The 16713-nt window shown below is 39.2% G+C and overlaps 1 protein-coding gene across 2 annotated transcripts in view; it reads right to left on the reverse strand.

Annotated features, from left to right (window-relative positions):
• The window catches only part of USP7 (ubiquitin specific peptidase 7), a 73162-nt gene that overhangs the window by 25353 nt on the left and 31096 nt on the right, over positions 1–16713 (reverse strand). The window contains exons 3-8 of one of the 2 annotated variants that reach the window (XM_038150879.1): positions 16397–16429; positions 10935–11133; positions 9405–9543; positions 8611–8699; positions 7785–7893; positions 1948–2078 (exon numbers count right to left, since the gene is read on the reverse strand). In XM_038150879.1, coding sequence (XP_038006807.1) covers positions 1948–2078; positions 7785–7893; positions 8611–8699; positions 9405–9543; positions 10935–11133; positions 16397–16429 — 700 coding nt within the window. The remainder of the gene's footprint in view (positions 1–1947; positions 2079–7784; positions 7894–8610; positions 8700–9404; positions 9544–10934; positions 11134–16396; positions 16430–16713) is intronic. The other variant, XM_038150880.1, reaches the window with a different exon arrangement.

The following is a 16713-nucleotide window of genomic DNA, read 5'->3' on the forward strand; positions in this document are numbered from 1 at the left end:
AGGAAGCAAACGGATTTATAGGAAAGACTGGCTCCTTTGTGCTCATCTCAACAGTTAATCCTGGACATGCAGTAACTCCAAGGAGGCATTCAGCTTTCTGAACTGTCCATGTGCAAACACACGGTGTGAAAGCAGGGGTGAGGGCAGCAGGATCTAAATGCCTCACAGCCAGCATGGCACACTGCAACAAGGGCGTTCAGCACTCCTGCCTTCAATAAAACAAGAAGCACAAAGTGTTTCTAGTTCCACCATTAAATACACCTGTGAGAACTGTAACTTAACTCAAGAAAGCTTTTTAAGTTCTAAGTCTCTGACAACTTTTTTTGCAGCAGCCACCACTCCCAACTGTATAAAGTAAACTCTGCTGACTGTAGGCTCCAGGTTCAGTGTGATGCTCCACCCTGGCCCTGGAACCAGCAGCAGGGTGATCAAGAGCAGTGCTGACTTTATCCTCCCTCCCACTCTCTTCTCAGTGACTCACCCCCACTGTCACATGGCAGCAAACTAATCTCCGAAGTGTGCCAACAACTGTGTGGGGTCCACATTAAACAAGCTGAATCAAGTGGCCTGTCAGATAACTAAGAAGAGAAAACAATGCCCTGACTCTCTAGGCTTTAAACACTAGCCAGCTCATAGGACAAACCAAAGAAAAAGGTCACACACTAAAATTAGGATAAAGAAGGGCTCCTTCAGACATGGCATCATTTCCTACTTAAAGAAGTCAAACCTAGAAATTCACAACACTCTGTAAGAAGTATACCCTAGTAGTACTTAAGCACCTAGGGCTCACAAGGCCAAAAACCCCTCTCGGATTCAATGATGAGGGAAGGGGGAAACCTAAATTTTCAAACACATTCTAAAATTCTTTTCCAAGAACAAAAGCAGGCGTGAACACATTTTTAAAACCCTGCTGTTGGATACAAAATAAAGCATCTGCAACACCCTTGGGAAAGGCCTCTTCAAGCTACTGAATATGACACAGTTGGGATCTTAACTGGAGATGAAATATCTACTCTATCACCAAGTCCTGTTGTGTAAGAGGACAGCAGGAGCACTGATACACCAAATACAGTGTGCTAGTAGGAAGAGAGTATAGCCAGATAAACAGACAACACTGAGGCTGCTGATTTCCTTTTAAGATTCCCCTGAAGGAGAAGAGTCAAGGTTGCAAAGACACAAGGTTGTTTGTTTTGGGACAAAGCATGACCACAGGCTGTAGCAGCAGATGCAGGATGAACATGAGGATGACTGTATGAAAAAAGATGATATAAAGTGTGTTTTGAAATAAGATGTATACCTAATGTGTTTTGAAATAAAACAGTGCTTGTCAGTATTACTACAAGACTAGCCTATAAATACAGTGAGACAAAGTAATACAAAATAAAGTATTTTAGAACGGATTTTAATAAAATCCTACTCCACACTTACAAGACATGCAAAGAGAAGACTTGTAAAGGTTATACTAATGTTAATCTTTCTGTCCTAACTTGTGTCTTCAGTATGTTGTAGGAAAATGTTACAGCAGCCATCAATGTTCAGCATGGACATGCAAATTACTGCTATTGCACTAAATCTAAAACATATTCCATTTTTTAAAGACATCAACAATACATGAACTGCAATGTTTCAGTGACTGTTTTGTTCTGAATTTTACTTAAGTCAAATGCATCACACAATGTTCAGGTAAATGATAACCCTGTTTTTGACAGCTCTGTTTCTGTACCATAGCCCTCCCCAGAAAATCTGACTTTTGGATCAGCTGTCTTTAGTACTGGCTACAAATAAAAACCTATGAAAGCAGACTACAGAAAGTTAACAATTAATACCATATTGCATTAACACTTCTCTGCACCTCTCTAAAAGTAACCTTATTAAAATAGTATATTTTTTAAAGAAAAGCTTTATGAAGCCTGAGTCCAATAAATAGTCCAAGTTTCTGAAACTTACCCAAATGATTTTGTTAACTTTTTAGTTCCAACTGGTTTGTCACTATGTTGCAGCTCATAAAACACTCTTTGCAATGCTAAAGGAACACTTTTGGATGAATCATCTCCTTCTGTGGGCATCATGTACACAGCCTGAAAAAGCATTTAGTTCAATTAGTATCAGAAAAGTTTATTGCTCATCCTGTTTAATGCATTCTTTCCTCTTCAGTGACTTCCTTCATAGAACTCAATTTAATCAACACTTCAAAAAAGTCTGAAAAAAATCTTGTACTGGAGTGTAAAAACATTAATTGTCTGGAACAACTCTTCTTAGAGCACAGTGGTTAGAAAAATGTGAACAACAGATTCCATTCATGGTTATTTTATCTAAATAGTTCCCTTATTCCAGCCTAGACCGTAAATGCACTAAAGCATTTAACACCTTCAAATACCTTCTCATGCCCGGTATGTCTGTGCAATCATCACAGTAGGACCAGATACAGCAGTCAATACCACAGACTTGAAAATAACTGGTTTTGTGAAAAAGCAACCACATGAAACCATAAAGGGCAACCAGTGAACAAAACCAGAAATGGTCCACATGGAGAAAGATGTCAGAGGAAGCTCTGAGAGTCCCTGATTCACTCATTCTTACTTAACGCCATCGCTGTCCAGCAAATAAACAGCTTAACAATTCAATTCACTGATTATACTGATCTGGGAAGGATTTGGAACAAAGAAATTACACAAATAGACCAAACAGGGATTAGGAGAGTTCAATAGTCACCGAGATGAGATTTACTTTTTAAAAAGTGTACATCAATACATCTAGGGGAAAGGAAGAGCAAACAAAAGGGAGATGTTCATTTGAGAAGCGTAAATATAAAAAGGAACAGACAGCCCTGGAAGGAGATTAGGCAACAAATGAAACTAAAAAAACTCCAATATTAAGCAGCATGTGAGAAAATAACCTGTTAAAACCAGAAAATTTGCCATCTGAATTTCTGCCTGTGCAACAGCAGGGAATGATCCATTTCTGTGAGTGAAGTGCTGAACTGGGCCCCGGTGACTCTCCCTCAGTCTGCACTAGCCAGGATTCCTGAGGGAATTCTGCACATCTGGCTCACCCTGGACTCCAGCTCCTCACACACAGCGAGGGTGGCACTGCCTGCAGGCCCCTGGGAACTCTGGGCAAAGGCAGGCACTGCTGCAGGACAGCTCAGTGCACAGGGAACCACAAGGGACAGGCACCAGGTTAAGGCAACACTGACACAAAAACAATACAAGTGTGTGGCAAAAGACAAAATAAGAAAGAAAAAGAGCAAAAGAAGTGCCTAAAATGTTGATAGGTCAGCTTTCTATTCCAGTTCTGAGGATTCCCTACATTTTCCAAAAGTACAGCAACAGAAATACTTCAAAGAATAAAGAATATCATCAGAATAGCTACAGTAAGATGAAACAAGAGAAACAATTGCATTAAGAAAGCAATTCCCTTCTGACAGAAAAACAATGGTTAATTATGCAATTGTAAACTGATAGGATAATTCACATGACTGTACATTTAAGATTTTTTTTATTTAATTTCCAGAAGTTACCAGTTAACAGAGATGATCTAAAACAGAATCATGAACACAAGCAACTTCCAAATTTTATTTCTCCTCAGCTGCAAGCTACACTGTTAGCAGTACTTACACATATTAAAAGGAAGCATTAATAAAAATGCGCTGAAACTTATCATCTGAAGGACAGTCAACAGAAGTCTTTGCTAGGGTAATTTTAAGAACAATAGCCCAACCTCACCCTAATGACAACAAAAATAAGTTTTCTTTTGCTCCACTTTGAGATTTGCTTAAACTTCTTTTATGAATTTTATAAATTGAAGAAAATTGCATCTTCAATTTTATCACTGGCAACAGGTTTTAACTGTTGAAACTCAATAAACCTTCAACTTTTTTAATGTGTTAAGCACTGCTTCAAGAGTTTCTAGTGATGCAGTCTGGAAGAGAACTCTGTAGGTTCTGATCTCTGTTTCTGCTCACTGAGGTGCCAAGTTCAGACTGGGGTCCAGTTGCTCAGGATGAGATCCAGTTAAGTTCTGAGCATCTCCAGGAATGGAGATCCCACCACCTCTCTATACATCCTAATGTAAAGCTAGACCACCCTGATTATGAAAATTTCCTCCCTGAAATCAGAACATTCAATTTCAGAACAATTCAAATAAGCTAATAAAGTAAGTAATTTCCAATTGCTTTACTTTTATCATCCAAATGCAGAATCCAAATTAACCAGGTTGATCTGGGCAAACCCCAAATATCTCTAGATAGACTTATACCTTGGATTTCACAAACAGAAGTTATTTCTTGCTTTAAAATATCAACACCAGAACAAGTCAGCACCTTAAAGGGTCAACTTAAAACTTCTTCCTGTACCTGGTTATGAACCTTTTCAAGAGTGGGTGTCACTAGCTAAAGGTAGAAACAGAAGTAGTTGAATGATCAAGTCTCAGATCTTCCAAAATTCTATCATCGGTCCCTATAAACTTTTATGAACATCTTATAAATGCTTTTTAAAAAAACAAATATATAGATACTTCCTTTGTTTGAACAAATAGAAACAAGGTGTGAAAATCAAGTAATGAAAAAATGCAAATATAGCCAGTGTTGGTATATTCAAAAAATAAATACTAATATGCTAAACCTACAGCAGGCTAAAAATCAGTCTTGTGATTGACTCTTTCTTCACAAATGCATACACTGGAGTTCAGAATACCTTGATAATTAATCAAAATCAAATCCTTTGCCTTTAGTTCCCATTTTTTAAAATGTTTTTCTCATATACCATCTGGACAATTAATTCCCTTCCTATATCTCTCAAGTACCACTCAAATAATAATTTACAATTTACTTATAATTACTACATTCCAGCTGTCATTGAATAAAAACACACATTTTATTTCTTTGGAAATTCTACATGTGTTATGACAAAGCAGACATTTAACACAGCCTTTCTTGGCTCTTCATTCTGTTTCTGTATTTAGGTAATATTGGAGCTCATTTCTCTAAGTTTAAGTGTTTCTCCACGCTACCACTTTTTAAATATTACCCCCTTCAAACCTTTATTTTTTTGCCTTACCCTCCCAGATTCTGAAAGCTTGATCTCATGATTAAAGGAGTGAGGCATTCTGTAAAAGAGCAGGGTCTCTTATTTAACACCTGAGAAGTTCCTGAGAAGTTCCCTCAGGAAATGAACACTAAAGAGGGACAGGGACATGTATAGGCATATTGAGAGACATGAGAAAAATTTTAGATATTTCTATAATAATAGAATGCTACAGGTAACTTTGAACACATTGCTTAAAAACAGGAATTGCTTAAAGAAGGGAAATAAATACTGTGCATGGAATTTCAAGGTTAGGTAAAATATATTGGATAACTTGAATAGAGCCAGATCAGGGAGAAATGGACCAGCATTTATTATTTTTATGTATTTATATAAACATTCTGTAATGTTCTCATGAGTTGTAGGGACTTCTACAAGGGAACCAGCAAAAAGTTCCAAAATGGACTGAATGCAGGCACTGACAGGCTGGAGGCACTAAAGGGACACCTCAGGTGACAGAGCCCAGGGTCAGACCTGGACCCCTCTGGGAAGTCACCCCTGCCCCTTGCCTACTGGACTGTGGTTAAGCACACATTTATCAGTCCCAAACAACAAATAACAATATGCTCTAATGTCAAAGCTCCTTTCTTTATTCCCTACCACTGGAGCCACCTGTTGTTGCTTTAAAGGGAGGTCTCATTTCAAACACCCCAGAGCCTCCCATGTGCTAAGTGGAAGCAGAGCAGAGAAGAAAGGACCTCTCCATCAAACCTCACCCACGCTTCCCCAGGGCCTGACTTGCCACAGGTAGGTGCCTGCCTTTGCTATTGTTCCTTGCTTCCCCAGCTCTGCTCCTGACAGCAGCTTCTCTGTGAACAAAGCTCCAAATAACAGCAACAGAAAGCATTATTTCTTCCAAGGAAGGAGGATTCACTGAAATTATGGAAACGGTGAAAAGCAAACCAAGGATACCGCAGGTTTTGTTTTCCTTTGGTTTAAGAAGAACAAGTTTGGTCAAAGTGAAAACAAAAATGTAAAAGATACTTTTTTTCAGACAAGGCAACAACTGCTTCTTCCTGATCTGTACCAATGGCAGATAAGTGCTAAAGCTGTCTAAAACTGCCACTGTCATCTGTTCTGTTTGGAGGGGTTCTGAAAGCCTGAGGAATGAGCAAGGAACTGAACATTCCAGCTGATGTCCAGGAACACTTCCATAAAGGAAGCTGCAGCTACCAACTCTATAAATTAAGTTCTCTCATGGTCACTAGCCAGATATTAAGAGATGCTAAAAGTTGCTTTTATTTTGGGGCTGGGGAAGAATGCAGGGGAATGTCTGGTAAGATTAGTTCAGTTGAAACCAATCCATATTACAAAAAGAATTTCTTCTTCACTACCTCATGGTACATACTGATTTAGTGACTACAAGACAGTCTTGAACAAACTACTCAACTGCAATAGATGAGCTATTACAAAAACACTTTTTTTCTCTCAAGAGCAAAGTGTGAGTTATCCAGAAGAGTAAAATGCATAAACATTGAGTGCTGAGCAAAAAAACCACAGGCATTATAATGAGTGATAAACTGAATGAGTAAATTATACCTCCTGCAAAAAAGGAACAGGTACATCATGTAAAACAAGTCAAGTGTTTATCTGTTGTCCATGGCATTAGGAAGAGCTCAGTTACATTCTATTGGAGTTTGAGGTGTTATTTTTTTTTGCAGTGCTTCAGAGTAAACAGCATTGCAAAGAGAAAAAAGAAATGCCAATTGGGACACTTACCACAGGGATATAAAAAGTAAGATGATGGGAAATTACAAACAGTGGAAAGCAGGTACATTAAAAAGGGAAAAGAAAGCTTAACTGAACTGCAACTAGTCTACTTAAGAGAAAGTCCAAGTTAGAACAGCTCATTTTCACTAAGAGACAGACAGTAAGTGCAGAAATGCACAGAAGGATGAACTAGGACCAATAGGAAACTCCAATACACTGAACAGTGCCAAGCTGGTTTTTTCTCCAAGTACATCATCCCCTCTTTTAAACAGCCACTTCCAATATCTAGCCATCACTTCTGTTTTTAATCCCAGTGAGGGTACTGCACCGTTTAAAAATTCTACATTCTCTAGTGTATTTTATCCTGGCTTTAGATGAGATATTTATTAAAAAGGTATTTAAAGAAATTCCTTCCAGCAAAGAAATAACACCTACAGTGAAAAAAAAAATACTACTAAAGTAAATATAAAATTACGTTGTTTAAACTACTGCAAATCCAATGCTTTCCATCACTACAGAATGGCAACCATAACAAAAAAATTCTGCTGCAAAGTAGCAATTTCAAGGTGGAGCAAATGTGTATCTTTGTGCATTGTTTATGGGCTGAGAAGACATAATTCCCTATTTTAACTATTTCAGAAAAGAGAAATTGCTTCCATCTTTTATCTGCAAGAATAAATTGCTTTCCCTGCCCCCAGCAATTCCCAGCAATATTAACATATAATACAGTCAAAGAAACACTCCCTAAGCTCAGGTTTTCTTCAGGTGCTCTGCCTGCTTCCTCAGAAGACAAAAGCTTGTGTTCCACAAACTACAAAAGGGAGCTTCCTGTACTCTGCCTGCAGTAAGACATGCATCACCGTGTAAGTCACAACTCCTCTGAAAGGATAAAGGAGGCAAAAGGAGCACACAGGTCTGTTTTGAAGCATTTATAAATGCTAATTAAAACAGCCAATGTTATAATCTCATGTTCTTTCACATATTACTTACCTTTCGTAGCTGATTTGTGAAAAATAAAGTCTGTAACAAACTGTTCATGTAACAAGTTGCTCCCTGGTTCTTTAAGCCAACATATCCTGTGTGCTTCTTTGAATCCCACCTAGAAAATAGTTTGTGGTTAAAAACAAGAAAGTTCTGTATTCCAATAATAAAGAGTGTTTGTTCTAAGGTAGTGCTGCTGGTAGGTATCAGCTACTCTCCACTGCTACTGAAGGTTCATATAAACTCCACTCCACTGATGCCTGCCAGTAACAACAGTCTTTGCAATTAGATGCTTAGTGATTTTAGTACTTATTTTTTTAAAAAATATGTTCTATACGCCAGAAAAACGATGTCCTGTGAGAGTGTCCCGGAGCTCAGAGCTGTACTTTTAAGGGCAAGTCTGCACCTCTGTACAACCCCATTGTTTACAAGTGCCATGAAGGAGAACAACTGAGATGAAGCAGTTTTACAACAACTGTAAACCAAGGCAAGTTGGACAGCACTTGGCTGCACCTGAAACCCCATCAGCTCCCACACCACAAACGCTCAGGCCAGAACTGCAGAGGTGTTTAATCACAAACCAACTCACACAGAAGTTGAGGCTCCACAGCATTTTGCTGACTGATGCAAACAGAAATTTAAGCTATACGAAATCTCTATGTGACTATGAAAGTATTGCCATGTGAGAAATCATCAACTAGCAGAGACAAAGTGAGAATGTCTTATGGGAACTACAAATGACAATAACACAAAATACTTGAATGATCACAAGCAACATAAAAATACTCAAATTAAGAATTTTAACACTGCTTTGTTTTTAACCAAAGATACTTACGCTACTCCATGTGGAGCATCTGCTTGAACATAGACTTCAAAAGTAACTTTGTCCTCTTCTATAAAGCCTTTTTCAGGATCAGTAACTTCCTGTAAAACACCAATGACACAGGACCATGAAAAGTGGAACATGCAACACGGCTGCAGTGAAGTATCCTGTTAGACATCACTTTCTAATTTCCGAGCCTGAGCTATCAGTAGTAATAAACGGAAGAAGAAAAACTGAAGAACACCAAAGCAGTTGTTTTTCAGCTTACATTACATTTTAATTCTTTTTTAGTGTCTCAATGCAGGAAACTTGCTCCTGCCTTTTATGATTTTGCAGTAGTTTTTTGGTTTCCAGTGATGTAAGAGTTGGTAATCAAATGTTCTGCTTCTTCTGGACAATATTCCAAAACCTTTGCAAATGCTTAAAAAGCTCAAACAATTCAAGAGGAACCTTAGTAGTATTATTAGGGCATTAAATATACATGTACGTATACTCACAGAACATATGGAAATGCAAGCAAATTTATGTTGCTTCAAAATGTCAGGGACTATCACTTAGTGATAATAAAACACAAGAACTTGGGCAGAAAATAATAATGAGGGGATATTTAAATTACCACATAAGTAAAAGCACTCTAAAAAAATCAAATTATAGAGTAAGAAATTGAAAAGAAATTTACAGCAATGATAGAAAAAACCAACAGCTTGGGGAAAAAAACTCTTTGCTATCAGCATCTCAGTAGGCAGGAGGACAGGTACAAAACTGCTCCTACCTAGCAACAGATTAATACATGTCCAATTACTTACACTCCAGGCCATGAAGTTAGAAAAGCCCCAGTCATTCTCCTTATGAAAGAACAAGTGACTAATACGACGACTGAATGATTTTTCATCATCCTTGTAGTTTATTATCTTGAGAACTGCTTGTGCATGACAGGACCATGACCTATAAATACAGAAGAAACACTTGAAACTCTTTCAAAACCAAGCTTTTTATAGTCGTTACATAATTTTTTTTTTTGTTAGGGATTTTTGATACATTACTTTCACACATCCAATTTTTTTTCCTTATTAGATGTTAATTGTTGTAGAGGGCATGAACTCTGGGGCTTTCTGAAGCCACATTATGAACCTGGAATGGAGATTTTCTTATGGCAACAGTGTTGACAAGAAAGTGTGTCAGTGACTTGCAGGTTGGTTTAAGAAGCTGACGGCTCCCCCAGGTGAGTTAGTTCTGATCTGCCTCACTGCACGTGGATGGGCCAGCTCCAAGTGCCCTTGGGGTCTACAGAGTGGGAGGTCTCAGCCTTTGGGAAGCAAAGGATGAGGAGCTTCTACTCTCCCTCCCACAAGGTAAACTCCACACATTTTATTGTCTCAGCAGCACTTCTTCATGACCACTGGTGTTCAAAACCCCCTACTTGTGCAGGGCAATCAGTCGGGACACAGCTCAGACCAGGTCCTGTCACTGCCTCATGCAGTGGCACTGCTTGCTCAGCTCCACCAGCTGCACCTTGGTTGGTACTTCTGAAGATCACCCTTTTTCTGTAAACGCTTGGATGTGAATCACATGTCCTGTGACTTGTTAACACACTTAGAATTTTTTCTTTACATTCTGCCCTGAGCACTCACCTCTAAATTCTAAAAATAATGACGAAGTGAAATTTATTATTCAGAGTAAACAACAAGCTTTGTGAGATTCTGTGCCAGAATGGAGTTACCCTATTGGAAAGGACACCTGAGAGGTCTGTAGTCTTCCTGGATAAACTACAGGAATGCTCCAGAAATCTGTAGTTATATTTTAAATGTTTTCTATTAGTTACAAAAGTGGTCAAAGGTAGTCAATGTTGATTAGCATGCAGGACCCCAAGAACACACACATGTTCAGATCTTTCTGGATGAGTGATGGACTCCACTCAAGGAGAGCCCTCATGCCCTGCTCTGCCTGCACTGGTAGCAGTTACCTGTTCACACGCTTCACAGGGCAGCATTTATAGCTTGGCATGGTTAGAGAAGCTCCATTTTCATTTCAAATAAACCCAGCATTTTTTTTCCATGCCAAGAAAACTGTCAGTCAAGGGCTTCTCCTTCAGCAAGCCTATATCTAAATTCTACCACAAACTTCTAGTCACACAAGCTGATTTTAGCTCATCCTAAAGAGGGGATTATTCTTATGCTTTAAGATTTAGAGAGGTGAGGGGTAAAGGGCACTCAAACCCTTGCAAGAATTCTCTCCTTTTGCAGAAAGCAAGGGTTTTTTTGGTAGATGTTTGTATTTCTTGCAATAGATTAACCAGTATCAAGTGAGGACTTGTGCAATAATGAAAAGGGTCTTACGTGGAGTCAGACTCAGCATTGCACTGAAGGAAGAATCCTACACTCTTTTGGTGTGGTCTGTCCGGGTAGAGCCGTGGCATCACCATGATCTTCCATGGCAAATTCCGCACGAAGCAGGGAGGGCTGAGCACTGACTCACTCAACCTGTTGAAGCGTTCCACTGTAAACTGAAATGTTGCTTCTGATCGCCAACTTGTATCTGTAAAACACACGCACCGTGGTTTGAAACACCTCACCTTCTCCACTCCAAAATGACCAACATCATGTAACATCAGCATGTTTCATGTAGTGGAATATTGGAAGCAACAAAAACATCCCCATCCAAGAGGGACAGTGAACTTAATTACAGATGTCTCAATTTTTTCATTTTGAAAAACACCACAACTGCATTCAGGCAAACGTGGCACTGCAAGACACATTCCTTTTGTACACTTATTTCCTTAAATGCTTCTTTAGGATTTGTTACCAGCTTTAGGATTTATTACCACTCCAGCTTCTTCTAAAGCAGCAGGTGCAGTAAGACAGAGACATCAAATGCTCTACAACTAAATCACAGCCCACTCTAACTCTTCCTGTTGTGTAGCATCTCCACAGCCCAGTTTAAGTCACTTCTCTGTGTGAACCCATATGCACAATGAAGTTTCACAATCTGTTCAAATGCCCTGTTGATATCATGTCTCCATTTAGTTGGTTTTGGCTTGCAATGGTATATTTTAAAACAGATGAATGCCATAGGATGGTTGTTGGATTTTTGTAAAATCGTATCAGTTTGCTGAAAATCAGCTCAAGAGTAGGGTCCTGTTTTCTTTGTACTATGCAAAGACTTTAAGAGATTTTTTTAGTGGTCTAGCACTAAATTAAATGAGACTATTTTTTTTTCAAAGAGCTTATTTTGACACACACAATTAAAGTAATTTTGCCTTCTTCCCACATACCCAGTTCTTCACCTACCACAATCTGTTCTGCTTCTGTAGTACACAGCTATAACAGGGTGCTGGAGGCTGTGACAGCTTCAGCAAGGCTCAAGGCCAGGCTCTCTTTACTGTGACACGCCTCATATTGCACTCAGAGGAAAAACCTGCAACTTATCCCAACAACTCGACATGCCAGGGATGCACAAGACACTCCCACTCCATGGTTCCAGTCTGATACTGGTATAACACAGAATCCTCCAAGTTCTAAGGAGGTTGGATGAGCACACAGGGCAGCACCCATGGTCACCCTGCTGCTCTCACTGCACCCACTGCATCAATCGAAGGTGCGTCGCACATGCAGTGACACTGAAATCAAAGAGCACTGAAGGACAACACCACTGAGGAAGAAGTCAGAGTGTGAACTGTGACAAGGCACAGAGTACAACAAACGTGTCCCTGCCATACAGGGACAGCAGTGGTTTACTCAGCTTGGCACAGCACCAGACACAGCGCTGAATCATTTTTCCAAAACACAGGTGAGTCCTGATTGCTACCTTACTAAAAAAATGGAACACTCTTGATTACAACATGCAACAGCGTAAAGATTATACATTTCATACAGAAAATTACCAAGTTTTAGCCACAACTGCCAAGGAGCTATGACAGATTTCATTCTTCTCCCTTGTGAAGCAGTTTTCAAGCAGTTGTCCTACTCCTGAACTGCAACACAGAATATTTTTTTTGTGTATGGTCTGACAGCCCTAAACTATCTCTTGAAGGTACTACAGTCCAAATCTGCTTCCTGTCCCCTCCACTCCTGCAAAGACCTTCGTGTTGCCCTGTGCTGTCAGCTTCCTCAGTAACACAAGAGTTCAAAGGATTACTTTCTCCTTTTTCCCTGCCTGGAAGTGCAGCTAACTAGCAGTCTGTCACCTACTTAAAAAATGCTCTCTTCCCAGTTTCACTACTCACTGCCCGTTGACAAGAGTGAAGAGCTGATCTTCTACACCTAAGAACCTGACAGGCTGCAGACAGAGGAGCTCTAACTTGATTTGTAGCCAAGATAAAACAAATCTGTAACACACATAACAATTTAAAATCAGTCTTGTATCACACGTGTATCTCAAACCGACTCGAGGCCGCCTCCCTACTCACAATCGCGATATCAGTGCTTCTGGGCTCAGTTTGAGCTTCCAGAAAACGAGCCAAGTTTGCTTTCTGCCTCCTTTGATGCAGCTTTCAAAGCACTTCAGCACAAGGATGCAGCAGTGCTGCTACAGTGTCAGCTAAAAAATGCAGCCCACGCAGCATCTGCAGATGCTTCAGAGAAAGTTTGCCTGTATTTCTTGATTTCTTTTCAGGAAAGCCTGTGCATAAGAGCTCACCAGGGAATGGGAACTCTTCTCTGTAAAATATTTGAGCAAGCACTAGTAACTGCTCCATAAAAATGCAGCCTTGTAACACAGGTCAACCCTAAAACAGAAGTTCCTTTAAAAATAACAACCTTCCTTTCCTTCCAGTAAGCCTACTTTTTCTTAGGGAGTAAAATGGATTAAAGGATGAATTTTATTAGAAAAAAAGAAGTTTACATAGCAAACGTGAAAATTATTTTGAGTACATCAATAAATAAAGCCTTTTTTTGCCATCATGAGCATGTCCGCCAGATGCCAGTTAAAGACTGCAACAGGCAGCAGGATAATTTAGTAGTGACTGGCAAGCGAGACTTTTATAAATCCCAGAACTACAAACTGAACACAAGGTCAAAAGGACTGATCCAGCTGACAATATTTGGAGAAATTGCACGCAATGGACTGTCTTTGCTACGTGGAAAGCATTTTTTACTGATGAGATGAATGTCACATTCAGCATCTTCACAGAAGAAGGATCCTTCAAACCAGAGATCCAAATACTGAATAGGATCCATTTTAAGGCTGAAAAACATATTTAAATGTTGATACTTTTGGGAAAAGCAGATTTCTTTATTCTCTTAGTAAATGTTGCTACCTTGAAAGTGCACTGGAATTATTAAAATATTCTGAACCTGAATTATTAATGGAGAAACTGGCTGAATATTCTATGAATATTTTAATAATGATCCAAATACAGCATGCAATACCAGCATATGGCTAAGACTGATGCTTCTGAAAGCCTTCTTGCCTCTGCAATTCTTCACAGAAATGAGACTTCAGGAGGTAATGGCAAAGCTGTGAGTTTATGTTCAGCTAGGGACCCTCTGTTTGAACTTTAACTTCTAAGAGAATTTACTCTATGTGTTGCTTTGAATACTGATGCACTTGCAAACAAGTTTTGATCAGAGCCTTGTTTTTAGTATTTTTTTACTTTATTTGCAGAGGCTGCCATTCCAGCTTTTAAAGTCTGGTTCATTTAAGTCCTTCTCCATACAAAGCACAGCACAGTCCTTCAGCTGGTTCTTTTTAATTGCTAAGACTTCACACAGAGCAGCAACAGGTACCGGTCACAGCCTTGAGAGAACACAGCCTTATCTGAAAGTCCTGCTGCTGGTGCACTGCTGCTCCCGTTCCCCGTGCCTCACAATGCCTGCAGCCTGTTGCCTAGCAAACGGGATGAGAGCTGAACCTTTTTTTCCCCCCAATCTTATCAGTCATTTCTTTATGTGCTAAGCTGGAAGAATAAAATAAGCTCAAAAGTTTCTTGAACTCAGAAAATCACCAGAAAGCCAATTTCTATGATCCAGCTGGAAGCATCAACCTTTCATCTTAGTTCACCTCTCACACAGGAACCATTAAACTCATTAATTTCGCTGAAGAGGTATCTAAATTCTCCTCATGCATTCTGTATCAGCTCAGATTGATGCCTCTTTCTGTGAGTAACAGCAAAGGAAAACTGCATGTTTATCAGAGAAGCCTCTAATCTCCCCTTTTCCCTGTCTTTGGAATCTCTGATCTGTCCATTAACCATGCACATCATGCTGCAAACCAGGTTAGCAAGAGCACAAACAGCAAAAGAACAATTGCACTGATGTGTAAATAATGCAACAGCAAGCAATTAATCTGATTTACAAGACTTGGAAAAGAGGCATCATTCACTTACGTGATGCAAGTCTTCAGGAATGTTTTTGCAACTCTAACATTTTGCAATAACACTCCTCTCTATCTGTGTCAATGCACAACTGTAGCAGTACCAACACGTAGCCAGACACTCCTTATTCAAATATGATAATGAGGAACTATTAAGAGTATTGCTTAATAATCACACTTGATGCCTGAAGGATGTCCCACTGCAGAGTGGGCCCAAGCTCCTGACCACGCTGGAAGTCCATAAAGGTGTGAGAAGCTTTCACAAACCTTCTGTCAAATGCCTTCAGATACTTTCTCTCCCTAGTGCAACACCTTCAATACCCAGTTCTGAGAGGAGTCAAACAGCTGGAAATTGATACAAACGGGTTCACAGCAGTTTTTTGGCTAAAGGGTCAATGTTATTCTGAATGAAGAGGTGAATATCTGATTACTTGCCAGCCCTAATACAGCCTGGCTTTCATCAGCTATTTCTGCAGTTTAAGTCCCTATTTTGGCTAATTTGTGCAAGTATATACAGATCAACTAGTGGACAAATTCTTTTTCTAATTCACCAATGTGTTATGTACTGGTTGTATCAACAGCAAACACTATCAGGCTTTCTGCATATAAACATCCCTACCAAGAACAGAGCTTAAACAGATCTGTTCTAGCCAGTTGGTGTCAACCCATGTGGCCTTCTCCTGCCACCCTCTAAATACCATGGCCTGACAGACATTTAACATCTTTTTATAACAGCTTTTGATAAGAAAAGACTCTGAGCAATAAATCAAAATCCTTTGAATGAGATTAGGTAATCCACAAATAAAATTCATAGGCTAAGCAGACTACATTTTTCTTTCATAGCAAGACTGGTCATAGAAAACTTAATCTTTGCCAATGATACAGAGGTGATTCAACCATGAGATGCTTTCGCTCTGAATTTAAACCCTATTCTCTTCATGGAACATTACTATTTCTATAGTATTCTGTGTTCCTTGAACTCATGAAATAAGCACTTTTTGACCTTTAACCTTAACTCTGATTTTTCTGAAAAAAATCGCTCAACATTTTTGCACAAATCTAACTAAATGTTTAAACCTAGTCCTAAATGTACTCACACAAGACAGCACGAAATATGGAACAAATCCCACTCATACGATGTTTCCCCTCTCCCAACTCAATTTTACTTCTTTCTTCAAAATGAGCAGTCCCTGCCCATATTCTTTCCTAAAAAAAATATCACTGCACATTTTCCTCACTAAACATAACAGATTTAGAAACTTGTTACCTTTCTTTAAATACACCCAGAGTTATAATTATTTGATCCTCTGCAACAAACGTACACCCTTATTTTAATTTAATGGACCAAGAAAAAGACTTCAAAAACACATGTCCCCTTTTATTAACAGGACATTAATACATAATTTTTCTTTTGCTTTTGCAAGTAAAATTAGGTGTCAGAACTGAGAACAAAAGATGTTCATCAACAGAGTAGTTACCACTGACTTACCACACAAAGACAAAACCAGATCACAGCTGCCACCTGACAAGAGAGCAGGACAGATAAGGATTCTAAACACCCTGAAGGAATTGCATAACTGATAAAATTACTATTCAGCAAAGCCCAGCTGCAGCACCTTTAAAGGGCTGTATCACAAAGCATAACAATGGACAGTAGCACTTTCAGCAATTTTTAAATGAGTACTTAGAAAGAGTACGAGAAAAAAATCCCAAGCCTTCAGAAGTCTAATCCTGTCGTACAGCTATGTCAAAAGGATGCCTACACAGAAAACCAGCAGCCATAACTACAGAGGGATACATTTTTTT

Source organism: Motacilla alba, chromosome 14 (genome assembly GCF_015832195.1).
Source record: "Motacilla alba alba isolate MOTALB_02 chromosome 14, Motacilla_alba_V1.0_pri, whole genome shotgun sequence".
In the NCBI taxonomy this organism is placed as follows: domain Eukaryota; kingdom Metazoa; phylum Chordata; class Aves; order Passeriformes; family Motacillidae; genus Motacilla; species Motacilla alba.